General features: G+C 52.9%; 6 protein-coding genes across 6 annotated transcripts; 2 read left to right on the forward strand and 4 right to left on the reverse strand.

Moving 5' to 3' along the window:
• Positions 1–298: 298 nt before the first annotated feature.
• KD926_007663 (SH3 domain protein) lies at positions 299–2,389 on the reverse strand (the record flags this gene model as incomplete). The annotated part of the gene is made up of 1 exon (XM_053100538.1): positions 299–2,389. One exon carries the CDS (start codon positions 2,387–2,389, stop codon positions 299–301), a length of 2,091 nt encoding a protein of 696 aa, XP_052955836.1.
• A 3,125-nt stretch (positions 2,390–5,514) lies between these two features.
• Positions 5,515–6,985, reverse strand: KD926_007664 (putative cell division protein kinase (Ctk1); the record flags this gene model as incomplete). Its single annotated transcript, XM_053100539.1, has 5 exons — positions 5,515–5,547; positions 5,612–5,767; positions 5,840–6,667; positions 6,724–6,826; positions 6,924–6,985. The coding sequence occupies 5 exons, from the start codon at positions 6,983–6,985 to the stop codon at positions 5,515–5,517; spliced, it is 1,182 nt and encodes a 393-aa protein (XP_052955837.1).
• Positions 6,986–7,331: 346 nt separating this feature from the next.
• Positions 7,332–10,464, forward strand: KD926_007665 (uncharacterized protein; the record flags this gene model as incomplete). Its single annotated transcript, XM_053100540.1, has 8 exons — positions 7,332–7,367; positions 7,497–7,589; positions 7,660–7,745; positions 7,823–8,487; positions 8,551–8,960; positions 9,012–9,094; positions 9,150–9,255; positions 9,310–10,464. The coding sequence occupies 8 exons, from the start codon at positions 7,332–7,334 to the stop codon at positions 10,462–10,464; spliced, it is 2,634 nt and encodes an 877-aa protein (XP_052955838.1).
• A 1,025-nt stretch (positions 10,465–11,489) lies between these two features.
• On the reverse strand, positions 11,490–13,800 carry KD926_007666 (coiled-coil domain-containing protein MAD1; the record flags this gene model as incomplete). Its single annotated transcript, XM_053100541.1, has 3 exons — positions 11,490–13,400; positions 13,462–13,613; positions 13,674–13,800. 3 exons carry the CDS (start codon positions 13,798–13,800, stop codon positions 11,490–11,492), a joined length of 2,190 nt encoding a protein of 729 aa, XP_052955839.1.
• An 89-nt stretch (positions 13,801–13,889) lies between these two features.
• Positions 13,890–17,082, forward strand: KD926_007667 (L30e-like protein; the record flags this gene model as incomplete). Its single annotated transcript, XM_053100542.1, has 3 exons — positions 13,890–14,592; positions 14,801–15,168; positions 16,378–17,082. The coding sequence occupies 3 exons, from the start codon at positions 13,890–13,892 to the stop codon at positions 17,080–17,082; spliced, it is 1,776 nt and encodes a 591-aa protein (XP_052955840.1).
• Positions 17,083–17,280: 198 nt separating this feature from the next.
• Positions 17,281–18,065, reverse strand: KD926_007668 (uncharacterized protein; the record flags this gene model as incomplete). Its single annotated transcript, XM_053100543.1, has 2 exons — positions 17,281–17,949; positions 18,018–18,065. The coding sequence occupies 2 exons, from the start codon at positions 18,063–18,065 to the stop codon at positions 17,281–17,283; spliced, it is 717 nt and encodes a 238-aa protein (XP_052955841.1).
• Between the last annotated feature and the right edge of the window lie 470 nt (positions 18,066–18,535).

Consider the following 18,535-nt stretch of genomic DNA (forward strand, 5'->3'; position numbering starts at 1 on the left):
GATGATGTGGTTTCCCCGTTTATTGGCGCTGCTGCTGACAAGAGAGAAGAAAATAAGTAAAAAGGAGAGGACCATTTGATAGGCCCCCCAAAATCAGAACATGATGAATAAAACAAGAGAAGAAAGAAGATAGGGCGGAACCGGTGAATGAGATTGACATGGAAAAAGCAGGAATGAGCCATTCATCGCAGACGTGTATAATATCATATCAAGTTCGTACCGTCCAGCGGCGATGGCAATCCATTTGTTCCCGGTATCAATCAATTTTTGTCCCATTTAGCATCAACAATCGTAGATTCTACTGGGGCTGAGCCTCATGGTCTGGACTGGGCTTCTCGACGGACGTCAGAGCTGCGGTGGGAAGGGCGGGGAGAGCACCGGTGGGGGGAGGCATGGGGGCCGCAAGAGGACTCGGTCCCGGAGACGCGGTCGTGCGTGGAATCGGTCCGCCCGCACTGTTGCTGCGTTGTCGCTGCGCCGCCGGCATGTCCGGCCTTTGCATACCGGGCGGTCCGTAGGGTCCGGGACTCATCGAGCGAGGCGGCGCGGGGCGCTGTCCCGGTCCCGGCGAGTAAGACCGGGGAACGAGGGGAAACTGGGCGGGGGACATAGGCCGCTGCCCATGCGGGCGTGGCTGGGGAGGTCCGGCATAGCCGGGATGAGCCGGGGACATGGGACGTTGGGCGGGCGACATGGGACGGGAGGAGACTGGGGACATGGACCGACCATCCTGGGGATAGAAACGGGTCGGCTGAGGTCCTGGGACAGGGCCGTTGGGTGCCATCATCGGGGGACCCCGAGGGCCGGGTCCTGCTCCGGGGGGTGGCCGGGAACGAGGTTTCACGGGGCGAGAAGAGAGACAGGAGCGCGGGGCCACTCCCTGCTGGGAACGGTCGAGTTGGACGCAAAGAGCCCACCCGTCGTCATACTCGTGCAAGAGCCTCACGAGCTGGCCGGCATGAAGTTCCAGCTCATCTTCCATCGAGGGATTGAAATCCATCTGCACGCGATGCACGTTGGACGGAGCCGGAGCGTGTCCCGCAGGCCCGAATGCCGGAACGGCGGCAACTGCGCTATCTGGGCTGGCTGCAGTCCGACTAAAGTCCGAAGGGGTTTGAGATGCTGCAGTTCCGGGACGGTCAGGCAGGTCCTTGCCGGATCCCTCTGAGGATGAAGACGCTGCGGCACCTGCAACGGCACCGACCGCCGCGGCCGACGCGACACCCGCAGCCCCGACGGCCGACGGAGGAGCCCCATCCGCCGGAGAAGCTGCCTCGGAGCCGGCAGGGGTCGCGGCGGAAGCGGCAGATGGACTGACCGAGTGTGCCGCGTTGGCCGGAGAGGAGGCCTCAGCCTGGCCAGCAAAGGGATTGACAGGGTCATTGAAAGGGTTCGTGTTGCTGCCAGAACTCGACGTTGGAGTGTGAGGCGAGCTGTCTCCGGTTAGATTACGCGGTGCGGCGGCGGCAGCAGCAGCAGCGGGCGTGAGACTGTCTTCGACACCGCCAACAGAGAGAGCCGCAATACTGTTACTAGGGGTAAGATCAGGAGCGAATTGGGTGACGGGTCGGACGTTGAGCTGCGGGGGATTGGATGGAGCCACGGGTTCGATCTTAGGCGGAGGTCCTGGGGGTACAACGTCGTTGGATACGAAGACCTTTTCGTTTTCGGATGCCGCATCGTCCAGTTTCTCGCCCCGCTTCTTCTTGCGCAGGCAAAAGAAGATCAGACCAGCAACCAGGCCGACGGCCAAGATGACACCGATGGCGATACCCGCCTTTGCGCCGTCCGACATACCACCCGAACTCGCGGCCACGGCGGAGGGCGAGGCGGTCGACTTGTCCAGCGAAGATGAATTGGTGGCGGCCGCGTTCTCCAGGCCAGTGCCGGACAAAGGCGATTTGGAAGACGTGGAGGTTGACAACGTTGTTTGAACGGCGGTCGTCTTCTCCTCCTGGGTGGCAGATACTCGAGTTGGCTGTTGCTGCGTATGAGTCTCCTGCACCTGGGTGGTCTGCGGCTTGGTGTTGCGAGTCGCAGTCGGTTGCGTCTTTTCCTCGGTGGTTTTCGGTTCCTCCTTGACAGTCTTTTGCGTGTTGGGCTCTGCCGTTTTCTGAGTCTCTACCTCGGCCGTCTTCTTCGTCTCTGCCTCCGCGGTCTTCGTCGGCTTGTCATCATCGTCGTCCTTGGTTGCCGCCCTCGTCGCTCCTACGGGCGCTCCTACACCAACGTTGGCTTTCGTGGCGGCAGGCTTTTCGCCGGTCACGTAACCCGCGACGGGGCCGTCGAAATCAGCTGGGGCCGTCACGTAAACGACGGTGACACCGTCGTCGGGGCTTCGTTTCTGGGGAACGTCGCCATGTTTGTGATGCGCATGTCCGTGTACCATGGTCGCTAGCTGCCAAAAGGGCAATTGAGCTTAGTCGCGCGTTAAAGAGAGACGGGTTACAGGAACATATATGGTCAGGAATCAGTCGTGGAGATGCCGGCGGGGTTGTCGAAAAGAACCCGGGAGAATTGCCAGTGGATTGGTTAACGAAAGTCGTAGAAAGAAGGTTGAAGACAGGAAAAAAAACCCCAAACAAGAAAGAAAGCAAAAAGAGCTTGCACGAAGATGCCCAGGGGTGTTTAATGGCTTCGCGTTCCGGAGCGCAAGAGGGTACCTAGGCGCGTCGTCAAGGAATGTGGGCTGGCAAAGAATGGAAAGTATGCGGTATAGTTGGACCAGGCTGGAGAGGCCGGCCAAGTCGTTCAAAAGAATGACCACGAGCGTCCAGGCCGCGCAAGAAACGAAAGGAAGGAGCCCGAGCTCCCGGGAATTGGGAAGAAAGAAAGAAAGATCACCAGATCGAGCGTGATATCTGTCGAGGCTGAGATGAAGAAAGGGAAAAAGAAAAAAAGAAGCGAAAGCGAAGGGGAGAGAGAGAAGCGAAGAGGAGCACGAGGCAGCCATACCGGTAATTACGGACCCGTAAACGAGATGAGATCAATGGAGCCTGAGCCCTCCGCTGAGGGGCTGCTGGCCAATGAGCACACAGTACGCTCGGGTAGACACCATACAGCGCTAACCCAACGTGGCAGAGATGGTCGCACCGGCCCCGCTGTTCGTGGGCGGTCTGGGGCCCCGATTGGTCTGCCCTAGTTACGGTGCCTGGTTTTGTGACGGTTGCAGCGCACCCAGGGTAACACGAGCCATCCGGCACACCCGCCTCGGCCAGTCCCTGGTATTGATGTAATATGTATGCTCCAAAGTCAAAGTATGGGGGTGCTCCATCGGCCCCTTTTCCTGTTTTTTCTCGTCGAGTTTTTGAGAATCCCGTTGTTCCTGTGCACACACGTGCAGCTTGTGCAGATTACAATTCATATGATGACTCGGTCTAACTCGGCCTGGACTGGCGCCTTTTTTTTTTCTCTTCATCTGCGTCCCGTCTCGCCAACTCTTGGCTCTCATTTCAGCCACCGAGGCGAGTCAACCTTGTCGGGCCCCTTGGAGGCGTGCCGGAACACTTACTACTTAGTGACTAGATCACTAGATGGATACCTACTACAGTACTCTCTCTCTCCCTTCAAGCAGCCCCCTCAGACTAAATCTCCTCTCACACCGCGATGCCAGCACCTGCCCGGTGCACCAGTTATTCTCTTTAACCATTGTATGCGGTGTACCAACATTCGAATTTCGACCCATTTCTTCTCCGGATGGGTTCACAGGTCTACAGGGCTCAAATATGGGACCTCCTAACCTGGCGATTGGCCCACCTCGACTCACACCATGAATGTTGACATCATCGCATGATCTACCGAGAACACCCTACGATCATCACGATTGTCAACAGAAGAGTGCAAAACAGTCTGTCTTCACACAACAATTGTTTCAATTATTTTCATCAATGGCCCACCCTCACTTCTATTCCGTCGGCATTTTTCGTCGTTGCAGCTTGAGGGCTAACTAACTACCAGACACCCTCCTGGTAACGGGATCGGGCTGCGGCTGATTGCAGAAGAAAACAAATAACGAGTCATGGTTGCCACGCCAGTCAGGGTTCGCAGAAAAGGCACTGATCGATGGGGCTTAGCTGCGTCAAGTCGAGAACTACACAGACTCCTGCAAGCGCCGGCAAGGGGGTCGGGGTAATAAGTTACCTCTTCATTAATCTACAGCAAATCTCATCCATCTTCGCATGAAATTGGTCCAAAGTCCCGCTCTTCAGAGTTTGGTATACTCGTTTATACCCGTCTGCAAGACTTTTTTTTTGGTGGTCGAAAACCCCTCGTTCCTCAGTGTTCCAGGGGTGTCAACGCTGCCGTCCACAAATGTCAATATGGAGTGAGGCGATCACGCCATGCCACAATAATCATGGGTCCACAATACCCCGTGGTTATGATCGAGGCGTTGGTGTGTAGCAGCCATGGGGCGAAACAGGGTCTTGAAATTTACTTTCGAACTTGAGACGGGGTCAGAAACTGGCGTCGCAATCGTGGGTTCAGCGATGCCAACCAGGATGTCGGAACCATAAAGCAACTTGGAACCCCGGCGCTGTTCCACCAGACATGAAACCGACAAGGTCTTCATTCAGCTCTTATTAGGCTGCTGAAAATTCGACCATCGCGATCGTCAAACATGTCGATACCGAGCAATCTCAAGAGAGGATAGCCGGTTTGGACTTGAGTCCCCGGCTTCCTATTCATGCAGATCAATTGCATGGTGTCAATATAATAGGGTTTGCGAATGAACCACCTACTCTGTGGCTATCGCCTTCACTTCGTATTCCGAACCATGAAAGTCTTCCAAAGTCGTATCTTTCGGTTGGCCGAATGGAGAGTAGTGATGGCTTTCTTCTCGACTTAGGGTACGTGTGTCGATCTTTTACAAGAATACAGAGAGGGTTACCTGGCAAGTATGAAGAGGGCGCAGGGCTTAATGCTTAGTAGTTATAATGACACAGCCAATCAATTTCCAATGCAGATAGAAGTCTAAGCTTTCAAGATCGTACTAACAAAGAATAATAGGTATTTTGCTACAACGTCAGAAAAGTGAGCGTGGTTGAAGATACTCTGGATTTTGCTCGATCGCGAAAGGCCCAAGATCTTGTTGATGCAGTCGGAGTCTCAGGAGGCCAGACAGCAACGACGCCAAATTGTGACATTTTGGACTCTATTGGAACGCTGCATCCTCATGTTGGTGCTAATCACATTCAATTGGATGGCCATCATCTTCAAGGCGTAAGACGAACTAGTAGGTAGCTCGACTGCGCCCCAGTTGTCTGTCACCGACAGGGCTCACCACCGTTCTCCACTATTTCCAACCGTCGGACGACTGAAACGACCGGTGGAGGCCGGTGGACCCTCAACCATCTAACCGACTCCAGATGATTAAATGTGATGCCCGCTCACTAAACTGAATACAGTAAGTGATCCATACTACCGTGGAATACGGAGTGTAGGAGAAAATTGATTGTTCTCATTTGTGGTCGGCATTGTTCACATGAACAATGCTTCAACCGAAGGCATTATTAATTATGCGGCCGAAAAATAGGGGTGTTTCAGAGCCTGCCAATGTTAGCATGCATTTTGCTCCTCCGGCCCTGGATCAGTACACAGTCCTCCGACTTACCTCGGTGGCAGGTATACGTTGGCTACTTTCGTAACGCACTAATTGGCTCACAAGGTCACGGCCTTTCGAAGAAGCCCCTTTGAGAATGCTGTCCCATGCCTGGGCTGGATATTTATAGAATTGGACTTTGTCCCAGTCGGGAAGCTTCTGAGTCTCCTGTGCCCTTTATGTCAGCATAACCCGGACTGATTGGCGTCGCGGAATGTGTGCCGCTATTTCATCACGTACCGGCCAAGTATCTTGGTCTGGAGTGCCCAGAGTTGTAAAGATAGACTGAATGAGGGAGAGATCGCTCCCCAGGGGCCCCGAGTCAAACAACTGCTTGTGCCCGACGGATACTGCCTCTGCAACGACACATCCGGCTGCCCAAAGATCAAGAGCAGTCCCATACTCCTTGAAGCCGAACAGTATCTCCGGAGGTCGGTAGCAGGTGGTCCCAACATCCGTGAGCTTCTGGTCGGCCGGCTCGGAAGACTTCTGTCCTTCTTTCCAGGCAATGCCAAAGTCAGCGAGGTAGGCCGGTCCATCGGGCGAATCCATCAAAATATTGGACGGCTTTATGTCGCGGTGTAGTATCCCCAATTCATGTACGTGTGCCAACGCGTTGAACATATCGCGCAAATGGGACCTCGTTTGACCGGCCGTAACCATCCCTCGGCGGAGCAGCTGCTCGAAGTCATATCTCACAAAGGGGAACAACAGAACGAGTCTCCCTCCCTCGAGCTTCAAAGTCTCTATCAAAGGGATTATATGAACATTGGCAGCCTCTCGCAGAAGTTCGATCTCACGCTGAGCGTCGTGAGGTGCCGTCAAGAGGTGAGGCACGGTCACCTTGACGGCCACTAGGGCCCCATCCTCGCGTCTTGACTTATATATGGTGGAATGAAGTCCATCGAAATGGTGCGTACAGGCCCGATATGGCCCGATGGTCTCACCAACGCCCAAAGATTCCTCGTCGAGTTCATTATGCCCTGGATCGGGCCCACCAATCCCGGGAGCTACTGACTCAGACTCGGCGGCATCAATTGCCTGCTGACAGAGTTGTTCATATTCTTCCTACGCATTACGTCGTGAGAATGTGGGCTTGCGGGCATTGGAATCTAGCTTCGCACCTTGGAGGTGGCCCGCTCATAAGTCTCGCTCTCGAATTTCTTGGCCTGGGATTGTGCCTCCGCAAAAGCATCTGATGACGACACATCCTGGTAGGCAATGGTCCTGTAAAAGGCCATAAGGATGGGAATAATCGGATACATCAGGCAATGGGACGGGGTGGGCGCTCGTAGAAATATTCTTCGACGCATGCGATACTTACAGAGATTGGATGGCTGTCAGGCGATCGGTGAAGCCCAATGCTTTTTTCCAATCCGACGCCATTATTTGGAATTCAGCCAAGCGTAGTTGTGTGTACCAAGGAGGCAATTGTAGAGAATTAAGCTACTCCGTGGAAGATAAACAGCCAGTGAATACTCCATAAATACTCGAGGTGGGCCATGTGACACCGGCGGCTCGGGGCAAGTTCTTCCGGGGTTGCAACGGGGGCATCGTCATCAGCCATCATCCACCATCTTCCGTCACTACTCCGACCTCCCCGTCGCAATCGCTCGTTTCTCTGCCCACAATCCCCGCCGCTCCTCCATCCCCCCTCTCTCGTTGCCTGTCTACCTTATTATGCGCCTCCCCAGCCCTTCTTTCCGCAGCTGTGATCTATGAGTATTGAGCAATGGACCTCTCACGGCAGGAGTATCCAGCCTTGCTGGTAGGCCCCGACCCAATTAACCCCCCATCTCCACCCTCGATAGCAATCGGTCAATTCGTCGACCTGACAATTCCATATTTATACCACCTGAATATGTTTTAATGACATCATCGTGATCTTCCTTTCCAGGCCTCTTTGCAGCCCAGCCAAGCTACAAACGTGTTAAACGATCGCGTTCGCATCATCAACCGAGTCAATACGGATATTGCGGATTGGCTACAGGTATGACTTCCCACCCCCCTCTTCCAATTGCTCGTAGCTCTTCACGATCTAATTGCAACGTTTACTTCAGGAACGTCGTCGTGTCGAAGAGGCGTATGCCCAAGGCCTACGGAAACTTGCGACGAGGCCACAGCTGGATAACGGCGCTGCACTGGGGTATGAATGAGTCGCTCTAGCTAGTCCCTGGCTTGGGAACACCGTGTCGCTAACAGTGACGCCATTGCGTAAACCAGCATCTTCCAAATACCATGGCAACGTATCATCAACGCCGCCGAGATAGTGGCTTCTTCGCACGAGGTCTTTGCGCAGAAGATTGAAGACGACGTGGAACGTCCCCTGAAGGAATTCAACACGAAGAACCGGGAACTGGCTTCGATGCCAGGTATCCAGAATGATATCGCGGGGCTTGCGAAAAACTTGGAAGCTTCCTCAAAGAAGGTGGATAAAGCAAGGGAAAAGGGCCCGAAAGGCGCGGATAAACTGGCAGGTGCCATTGCCGCAGCAGAGGAAGTTCGTCAGCAATGGGACTCGAGGGCACCTTTTGTGTTCGAACAGCTTCAAGCCGCGGACGAAAGCCGACTGAACCACCTACGAGACGTTCTAACTCAGCTTGAGACCCACGAGACGGACCAGGTCGAACGTTGTCGTCAGGCGGCCGAGAGCTGTTTGAATGTGCTCTTGAACGTTGAAACAGCAGATGAGATTAAGACCTTCGCTGCAAAGATGAATGGTGGACGACCGGTTATTCCGAGAGAGCAAACGAGGGAGCAATCTAGAGAGCAAGCTGCGTCGCCTCCTCCGGCCGCGCCTCTGCCGCCTCTGCCGCGCATTCCCGATGATGCGGCCAGTCAACGCTCCGAGACGTCCGCTGCGCCGGCCCCGGCCAGGGCTCCTACTGGTACGTAGCTATGTGCCTACTGATTCACCTGTCTCTCTCGCGACACTGAGCTAACTCTTTGAGCCCTACCAGCCCCAGAACCTCGTCATAATACGCCCCTCGGCGGCCTCAAGCGACTAGGAACTGTTATGAACCGACGTAAGAGCATGGTGCAGCCATCCGGTGGACCATTCTTTGGGGAGAAAAAGCATCGCAGCCCCTTCGCTTCTTTCATGCGAGGAGATTCTGCTCGTGACACGCAGATTCCCGAGTCACCTCCATCGACAGCGGATCGCCCGGCCACGGCTTTGACTACACAGGAAAGCCCGCGCGAAACGCGTGATGCTGCTCGTACCGCTAGTGAACCTAGTGACCGCGACGGTGCCGGCCCAGGTCCCTCTAGCCCGGAGCCTCAGTCGGCGCCTGGAACGGCAAACGGGACTGCTCCAGAAATTACTGCAGACACGGGTCTGACGAGTGCGACCATCAATGAGGTAAGACTTTTTGTGGACAAACATCTAGAATAGTGAACTGATTTCAAGTAGGAGCCGCGAGTAGACTCGGAAGGATTTACCGAGCGACCGCAAACCATTGATGAAATCACAAGAGCCCAAAGAGAGGCTATGGGGTAATTGAATCTCTAAGACCCTTGATAATGACACGATCACTAATGATATCCGCAGTATTGAAGAATCAGGAATGAACCTCACCATTCGAGACCAGCCGATATTCGAGGATGAGGACCAAGCGAAGCAAGCCATGGATGACATGGCTAGCCAGCTAAGAATTGTGAGTGTTTCCGGAAGCAACCTCTCTTCAATGGTGTACTTACATGCTCTACAGCGGGCCCAACAAAGTGGAGGCATTAGGCGAAATGCCGGCACTTTGCGCGGTCGGCGCGATGTTCGTAACACCGTCTTCATCCCCAACCCTCCACCGAGCAACGAACTCCCAGTTACTCCATCGGGGGCGAACGGACCGACCCCGACCTCACCGTCAATGCCGCCGAGGCATGCGCTTTCCCCCAGTAATGCCACTGATGAGCACACACTCTCTGATACGACCTCTGTTCGCTCGGGACATACCTTGCACAGCACGTCTGGCCCGGTAACTCACCCGGAACTACACGAGCCTGGCTTGAACGCTTCCATCATCGAAACCGTCAATGCGTGGTTCTCCGATGGTGCGGTGACTAAGTCTTTCGTCGTTGGAGAGCTTGCACTGGCTTACAATCCGGCCCCGGATGTATCGTCCGATAACAGCCTTGTTCGTCTGGAGAATTTCCAGGTGCTAGAAAAGGTCGCCGCTAACCCCCACTTTGTGAGCGAAGAGAAGGACAAAGATCAATCCGAGGAGAAGAGGGGTCAATACACTATCTCTTTCTCTAACATAGCTCGGTCCTCGCCATCGGTGGCCTTCAAATACCAGCTCCACATTGATCCCTCGGACACTTCCGCCTACTGTCCGGTCATCTTCAAACCGGCTTGGAACATGGAGGAATATCAAGCTAGCGTGATCGTGTTCTACTCGATCAATCCTTCTTTCGCTTCATCGATACCGACCGAATCACTGGTGCTCAAAAACTTAGTTCTGACGGTGAACCTCGATACCACCCCGGAGGAAGGTCGCGAAGTAGTCCATGCAACCAATGCCGTCATGTACCCCAACACGGGTGCATCTTTCCGTCGCAAGCATTCCGCGGTGACCTGGAAGTTGCCCGAATTAGAGGTCAAGCCCAATTCTGATGGCAAGCTCCTGGTCCGGTTTTCAACGGCAAACAGTTGGCCGCGCAAGGGCAAGGTTGAGGCCAAGTTTGAGATTCGCTCGACCCATGCCGGCTCGCGCCTGGGAATCAGCGCTGCGTCTCCAGGTGGAGAGGCTGCGCCGGATCCTTTCGCAGACGAGGATTCTGCACCGGCTGCCGATACTGAGTCATTGACGTGGAACGAGGTGCCGACAGCCCGCAAGCTGGTCGGAGGCAAGTATGTGTCGTCTTAATGTGGAGATCCGTTTCACCAATGCAATCCAATGCAATCTCAATACCCACAGAGCGTTTAATGGCAACATTCGATACAATGCCCTCCTACCGGCTTGTTGCCTACTTCTCTTCTTTCTTGGAACGTCTTGCTCTTCCAAAAAAGTTGACTCAGCGATCCCATAGCCAGCCAACATTATCCCCGAACTACTCCAGTACATAAATTAGTTCCATCTGTTTGTAACGGCGCATTTCCTGTCTACTCTTCTGTTAATTTTGCTGTATTTTTTTTTTTTTTTTTGGTTCTTGTCTTATCTTATTCCCCTAGTTGATTGATTCTTCTCTTCTTGTGCAAAGTTCTTCTGTGTCTGTCCTTGGTCCCATAATCTCGCATTCCTTCCTGTTTCTTTCCGATCGAACCAGCTCAGCTCGTATGACAACCGATGTTTTGTAAATACGTTTTGTCTGTCTGTTAACAGGCTTCCTGCGTTATTGTATACCTCGGATTGTTGGTGTATTCTATTTTCACCCTTTTGTGTGTGCGTGATTTGATGTCACAAATTCTACTTTGTTTCTGAATTATGTCGTTCGTTGTCTTTGTCTTTTTTTTTTTTTTGTCCTCTCAGCACACTACGAAAATGATAGATCGGTAGCGTACCAAATTTAACAAATGCATCACTTCATTATCAAATTGACCAGGGAGAAATGGAACGAGCCACTTCGTAAAAGTTTCCCTTTCCCACATGAGCTAAGCTATGATTGGTGACTACATGAATGCACATAATCAATGTTACACTGCCGTCTGTGGAGTGAATAGAGCGACGGGACAAATACACAAAGTAGAAGGAAACTAAATAAGGGAAAAAGGAAAGGTAAAATAGATGCAAGGGAAATGGAACATGGCACAATCCTGCCTGCGCCGGGGAATCGTAATCCATAACAATAGCCCAAAGAATGGGACCACACAGGGGAAAATCCTATCTGTATATTATTTTACACAAGAAGATATTGAGACCAAAAAAAAGGAAGAAAGAGAAGGTGAATGAGATCACATGCGTGCAGCCCGTGTGGTCTTATCAAAGAAATCCAACGTCATGGCAGCAAGGAAGCACGGGATGTCTTTGCGTTCCTCGACCCAGAATTTGATCAGGGGTTTGATCTCCATGGCGAAGAGACTGTTGGGCCCACCAGAGATCTTCATCGTTCCGTTTTCACCGTCGAAGATGATGGAGTTTTCCTCGCCATTGCCCATGCTGCCCGGTCCGGCGGAGTCCGCAGAGCCATCACCGTGTCGGTAGGCCGGCGACAGATGGAACATGGAGGTCACGCGGACGCGGCCGTTCGGAAGGAAGTCGAGCTTATAGCCGAGCAGGGAGGCAACGGCTTCGCGGAACTCGGAGGATTTGGCGGTCCAAATTTCCTTCAGGCGGCGCATACGCTTTTCTTTGTCGGCGACCGTGCGCTCCATGTCTTGGATCTCAAGCTTCATGCTTTCCAGGGTGCTGATTGGGACGACGTTGGCATCTCCCTGGCCACCGCGCAGCTGAGCGAGCAGATCCTGGTTTTCCGCCTTGAGCGTGGCCAGGGTGGAGAGCTTGATCTTTTCGGCCTCTGCCGTGGGGTTGTCGCGCAGCTCGAGAACGCGCGTGCGAGACTTGGCTTTGAGAGACTTGAGTTGGGATCTGGCGGCCTCAAACTCTTTACGTAGTAGGGCGGCCGCTTGCTCGGATTTGGACAGCGATTCTTGAAGGGTTCGGTTCTTGCGAGAGAGGGCTGAGACGCGCTCGTTCTCGGCCTCGCTTTCAGCAGGGGAAAGTGGGCGTTTGATGCCGCGCGGTTGCGCATCTTCTTGCGGAACCGATTCTCGTTTGAAGAGCTCCTCATGGGCCTGCTCCAACTCCTTCCTATATTGGTCGATAAGTTTCTGGAGATTGGCGATTTGTTCGGATTTCTGCTCATCAAATTGACTCTGCTCGTTCATGGTCGCTTCCTCCGCATCGAAAGTTTTCAACTGCTCACGAAGATACTCCACTTCCTTCACAGCGAGTGTTCGCTGACGTTCAAGTCGGGCCTTGACCCGACTGTCCGCCATCGCGCCCCCGGGGGCAGCTCCTGCGTTTCGAAGCTTTTCAAGCTCCTGTCGCAAGTTGGACCTCTCGGTTTCTAAGCCTTTGATCGTCTCATCCTTCTCCAAGAATTGTGCCTCGATGCTACCTAGTTTGTCAACTAACGAGGCTTTTTCGAGGCGTTCTCGTAGCAAAGCCTTCGCAACATCTTCTGGGGATTTAAACTCTTCGGACTGATCGCTGTCCTGTAAAAGGCTGGCCCAGGAATTCCTCTCATCCTCTAGGAGTTGCTTCTGAATTTGCAAAGTTCCCAGTTCTGATTCCAACCCCTTCATCAACTGCAATTGGTTTTCCAGCGATTTCTTCTGTTCTTCGACAACCTCAACGTTCTTGTGGGATTTACGAAGTTGCCGCAACTCCGCCGTTTGGTCGCGATTTGACGTTTCCAGGTTCCTGATATGGTTGACCTGCTCTGAGAGCTCCCTTTTAAGAACGGCCAGGGTCTCTGCATCGCTCCCCTCGGCTTTCAAGCGGATATTCTCGGTTTCCAAGTTGACGAATTCGGCATCTCTCTCACGGAGCCGTTCTTGTGTAGATTGCATTTCGTTCCTCACATTCTGGAGATCGTTCTGTAATTCTTCGACGGTTTTCTGAAGAGAGGACCGAATTGTTTCGAGTTCGTTGAGCTGATACTTGTATTGTCTCTCGTGGTCAAGCGATTGCGCTTTGTTATCTTCGACATCTTCCTGGAGACTTTGGTTCTGGTCCTGAAGCGTTCTGATCTTCCGCTCCAGGCTGACTTTATCGTTGAGCGCCTGTTCTTGATACTCCTTCATTTCCTTCGCGAGCGATTCGTACTTGTGGTTGGCCCGATGGCTGGAGGTATCCGCAGCCTTTTACAGCAAAAGTCATCAGTCTATCGTCGGCTCAACGTATCAGCTGATATGGACAAACCTGAGCTTTTCGAAAGTCCGCATCTCGCTTTGATTGTAGATCCCGCAGCTCCTTTTCATGGCGCAACACCATGAGATCTCTCTCTTGCTTGATGTTCTCCAATTCGTATTTGAAGGTACTGCACTGCACCCGCAGCTCATCTTTCTCCGTATCTAATAGGATATGTCAATTTCGCGAAACGACTGGCACTTGAGCGCGTGGCATGAGCTTACCGTGCGCTGGAGGTTGAGGGGGACGACGGGTGGACTGTCGCAGGATACTCGGGGCTCTGGGAATCGACAGAGGCGAGTCCCCGGGGTGCGACCCGAAAGATAGACGAGAATTCCTACTCGAGTTCATCTGATGCGAGTTAGTTGCTGCGATCCTGATACAGCCGAATTGGAGAGAGAAGCCTACCTTGCAGCATAACTAGCCATACAACACCATGAATGAAGTCCGCAACCTTTGATGGGGAAAAAGCTCATAAATACCGACGAGAAGGGGTAAAAATACGCCAGCACTCCTTCCCAGAGATATCCAAGCCCAGCAACCGCAGACAAGGAAGAACGGGATGCAACAAGCAGCAGCAATGGAGATGCGCCTCTGCTTTGTTTTCCGGCGAAGCTCAAAACGGCTGGGCAACGGCTGAGTCAGCGACCTTTCACCGCCCGCGGTCGAAGGTCGCCCTGATCGGGACTAGCGCCAAAATTTTGAAGATTTCGAAATTTTGCGGGTTTTTCGACGAGACTCCGACGACAACCTCTACTCGCCCTCCACACCCCCCTCGCTCTCCACCCCGATCAATTCCTCTCGCCGTGAGACCAGCAGTCAAGATGGGCAAGGACAAGTCTGAGAAGAAGGACAAGCGCGAGAAGAAGGAGAAGCGCTCGGAGAAGGACGGTGTCCACAAGGCCGGCAAGAAGGACAAGAAGGAAAAGAAGGACAAGACCGCGCTCGCCGACGCCGTTGAGCAGGAACTCACCACCAAGGTTCTGGAAGGCATTGACCAGGCCGTCGAAGATGCTCCCGTCGAGGGCGTCGTTAAGGCTGAGATGGACATTGACGTTCGTCCCGTTGGCGCCGTCGTTCCGTTCGCCAGCCCTCTCGTCGAAGACAAGTCGGCGAAGAAGGTGCTGAAGAGTGTCAAGAAGGGTAAGCTTTTCCCCTCTCTCTCTACCTAAAGCTCCACTTGGAGAGGACAAGCGCATTCGTCTCTTTTATCTGCGTTACTTCCGTCGAGAGTATCGATGGAAGCTCCCTTCCGTCACACTCGATTTTTCATTCCATCGTTCCACCTTTATCAGAGATCAAAACTAGCTTCAAAACTCAACATATACTAACTCATTACTTCCTCCAACAGCCGCCGCCAACAAGTGCCTCAAGCGAGGTGTCAAGGAAGTCGTCAAGGCCCTCCGCAAATCGCCCGTCCCTGCCCCCAACGCCCCCGTCTCTATCCCCAACGGCGTCGTCATCCTCGCCGCCGACATCTCGCCCATGGACGTCATCTCTCACATTCCCGTGCTCTGTGAGGACCACGGAATCCCCTACGTCTTCGTCACATCCCGAGCTGAGCTCGGTAACTCGGCGGCCACCAAGCGTCCCACCAGTGTTACCATGGTCGTGCCCAAGTCGGCCGCCAAGGGCAAGAAGAAGGACGAGGACGATGATGAGGACTTCAGCAGCGTGTATGAGGAATTGGCCAAACTCGCCCAGAAGGAGGCCAAGCGGGTTGGTGTTTAAGAGTGTCGGACTTTTTAGGGTCCGCGATTGTTTCTTTATCTTTAATTTCAAGGTCTTTGTTTTTTCCCCCTCTTGTTTTGCTTTTCTTGTCTTGGTATGGCTGTACAGTTCCACTTCGTGTTGTCTGACAAGACAGGACATGTCTTCGAGGGGTTTCGGGCCTTTGGGACGTGTTCATGGGTTGATCTTTTATGATATGTCCGTTGCAAAATTTGGCGTTCTCACATCGGTGTACGAAAAAACAGGCAGGAAAGTGTGGAATTTAAACCATCAAGTTCATTGGATTCCATTCTACGTAGACGGACGTCAATTGTGGATTGTCGACAGGACGCGAACGTAGGGATTTGGGCGCACGATTTATTCTGACAACTGGGCCCCTGCGCATCTGCCCAGTCTGGATCTATATCCGCCCTCCCCCTTCCCCTATTGAAAGATCAGGACCTTAATTAAAGTAGATATAGTTCCCTGATAGCGCAAGACCACATCCATTACCCAGCATCCGGCCCTATCCTGATACCTACATGTACACCTCCATGTATAACGATCAATAGTACTCCAAGTAGCCGCAGCAAGGGATGCAGGAATAATCGACGATCCACCACGAACCATTCCATTGATCTGCACCACCAGGACGCAGAATACGAAAATGTCATTTCACGCAAGGAGATTGGACGTCATTCAACTCATGTCAGATTCATCCTACAGCTTGGGCGCATTGTGATTTGGCTTCTACGGTGTAAAAAACACATGTACGGATAGTATGTACACACAGGAGGTGGTATAAATACGTCCTTCAACGCCATCCTCCCCGAAGAAAGCAAACATACATACATATCTCGGTCAGTAGTTGAATTTGAGTCTGGTGCCATCTCGAGCTCAACTCCTCACGACTGAGCAAGATAAAAAGGGGTCCCAAATCAGTCGCAAAAAAAGGTGCCCGTCATGTTACTTCTTTATTATTCGATGTATCTCTTCGTCGGGTCGGTGTGTCTTGTACAAGGGACGCCTGTTACTCCTGCTTCTGGGAAACAACCTCAAGATGCGAGTTCGTTGTGGACATCATCATTCTCATCATCATCGAATCCTACATTCAGGAATCATGGAAAGTTTCAAAAGGTTCGACCTTCTCCAGAATCAAAATCCCTATATCTAAACTATACCAATGGCGTGAATATACTAACCCTCTCTCCCTCACAGATCCACATCACCAACACCAACAACAATCCCAATCCCAATCAACATCAGCATCCCAATACTCACTCCTCTCACTTCATCTCGCCATCCTTCCTCACCAACCCAAACCCAAACCCCAAACCTAACCCCCCTACCACACAACACCAACAACCAAAAGTGGTACCCAAATACGGCATATTCATCAACCACGCCCGCCACCTCCAACAAGAAAAAGAAGAAGGATGTCCATCCTCCTCGCCCACCTCCCCTCAAATCCAACAACACTCAACTATCAAATCCTCCGGATGGCTCCCTAACAAAAAGAACCAGGAGGGAGCGAAGGACACGCCTACACCTGACCTCACCCAAAGCCGACCCTCGACAATCTACGCCTTGATGCGACATCTACGACGCACGGATCGGGTATGGGCGCCTGTGGCGATCTTGTTCACTATGTCGTGGTTAGCGGTCGTGGCGATGGGGGTGGTTGAGTGTGTGGGGGTTTGTTGGAGGAGGGTAGTGATGAAGGGAAGGAGGCAAAGACAGGGACGTTTTGGTGGTGGTGGTGTTGCTGGCTGGGGAATACATCATGAGACGGTCTTGTTTGATGGAGGGGGGGTTTTGGATGAGGTGGTTATCGAGGCGGTGCCGGTGGATGATGATGAGGATGGGGATGGGCAAGACCAGGAGGATGAGGGAGATAGGTATAAAATGTTGAAGAAGATGTGAAGTATCCGGAGGGAGATATCTTCTGTGAAACGCTACGATGGTATCAAGGAAGGTGAAGATATTTTAAAAATGTTGATATTCATATATAATACATGTTCTGCATCCGAGAGGCTTGAAAGTAAAAAGAAACATTCAATGAGAACCCGCTCAAAAGCTTCGTAAACCCATAATCGTCAAAAAAAAACAAACGAACTCCATTTAAGCACGCTGGTCGGCCTGCAGGTGCTCCCAAGGAGTCTGGTTGTCAACATTCTTCTGGCGAGGACCACCAGCGGCATCGGGACCGCTCTCGGCAGCATAACGCTGGAACTTGTGCTCGGCAGCACGGCCAGGGTCGTTCTCGGAGCCAATGTCGGTAGTGAAGCTGGCGTTGGGCTGGTTCTGGTCGAAGCCGCCCTCAGAGATGTTTACACCCTTAGGCTTGGCCTTGCCGTATTGAGCAGCGTCAGCATACTGGCCGGTAACATCGGCTGCGTAAGTGGGGGCCTGGCCACCGTTGTACTGACTGTAGCCACTGCCGCTGGCCTGGGTCTGTCCGATGCCAAGTTCCTGCTTGGCGCCGGTAGGGCCACCAACGTAGCCAGACTTAGGCATGTGAGGGCCGGGGAAGTCGCCCTGGCCACCCAGGGCCTCGGGGTACTTCTCCTGGCGCTCTAGGTTCTCACGGGCAGCGCCGACATGGGCGGAAGGCAGCTCAGTGGCGCCGGAAGTGTTGGCGGCCCGCGAGCCGGCAGCATCAGGCTGAGCATTGCGGTTCTCAGAGAAGGCACCGCCCTTGGTGGCAGACTCGGCGGCAAGAGAGTCACCGGGAACCGGTCCAGCCGATTCGTGGATGGGGTTGCGATAAGCCTCGGGGTCGGTAGTGACCTGGAATCATGTTAGTAATCTCAAAAAACCTAATTTGCTGGGAAGCCAGATGCCTTTTGGCAACATACCTTAGTGGTGGTAGGACCGCGGGGGATGGGCTGTCCTTGAAGATCCATTTTGATATAGAGTTTGGTGGTTTGGAGAAAAGGTATTAGGATGAAAGATTTGCGGTTGATATAGGATTAGGAGTCCCGAGGATTGATGTAGAATGACTTGAAACAGATTGGAATTCTCGGTGCAATGGCATAGCTATATAGCTTTGCAATGTCGCTGTCGACGACTTTTCGACGCTGCAACACACTAGGTGATGTCATGCTGACGGCGCCAGTCCACCGTTCCCAGAACCACCCATATCGCAGTGACCTGCAGTGACCAGCATTTGGTACGTCAACGAAACGCGATTCCCAGGCCTTCGAGAACCCCTTGGTGGCACAGATTGGCCTGAGACAAGAAAGTTGAGTCCACTTTCTTCCAGGGACTCTGCGTTCCAGAATCTGATCTGAGGGGCTGCACCACCGAAGATTGACGATCGCCAACATCATAGAGGCCTGTTCAACCCTAAATCCGCCGCTGTTACCTCATCCGG

Source organism: Aspergillus affinis (genome assembly GCF_023601865.1).
Source record: "Aspergillus affinis strain CMG 70 chromosome Unknown NODE_46_length_220473_cov_87_121971, whole genome shotgun sequence".
NCBI classification, from domain to species: domain Eukaryota; kingdom Fungi; phylum Ascomycota; class Eurotiomycetes; order Eurotiales; family Aspergillaceae; genus Aspergillus; species Aspergillus affinis.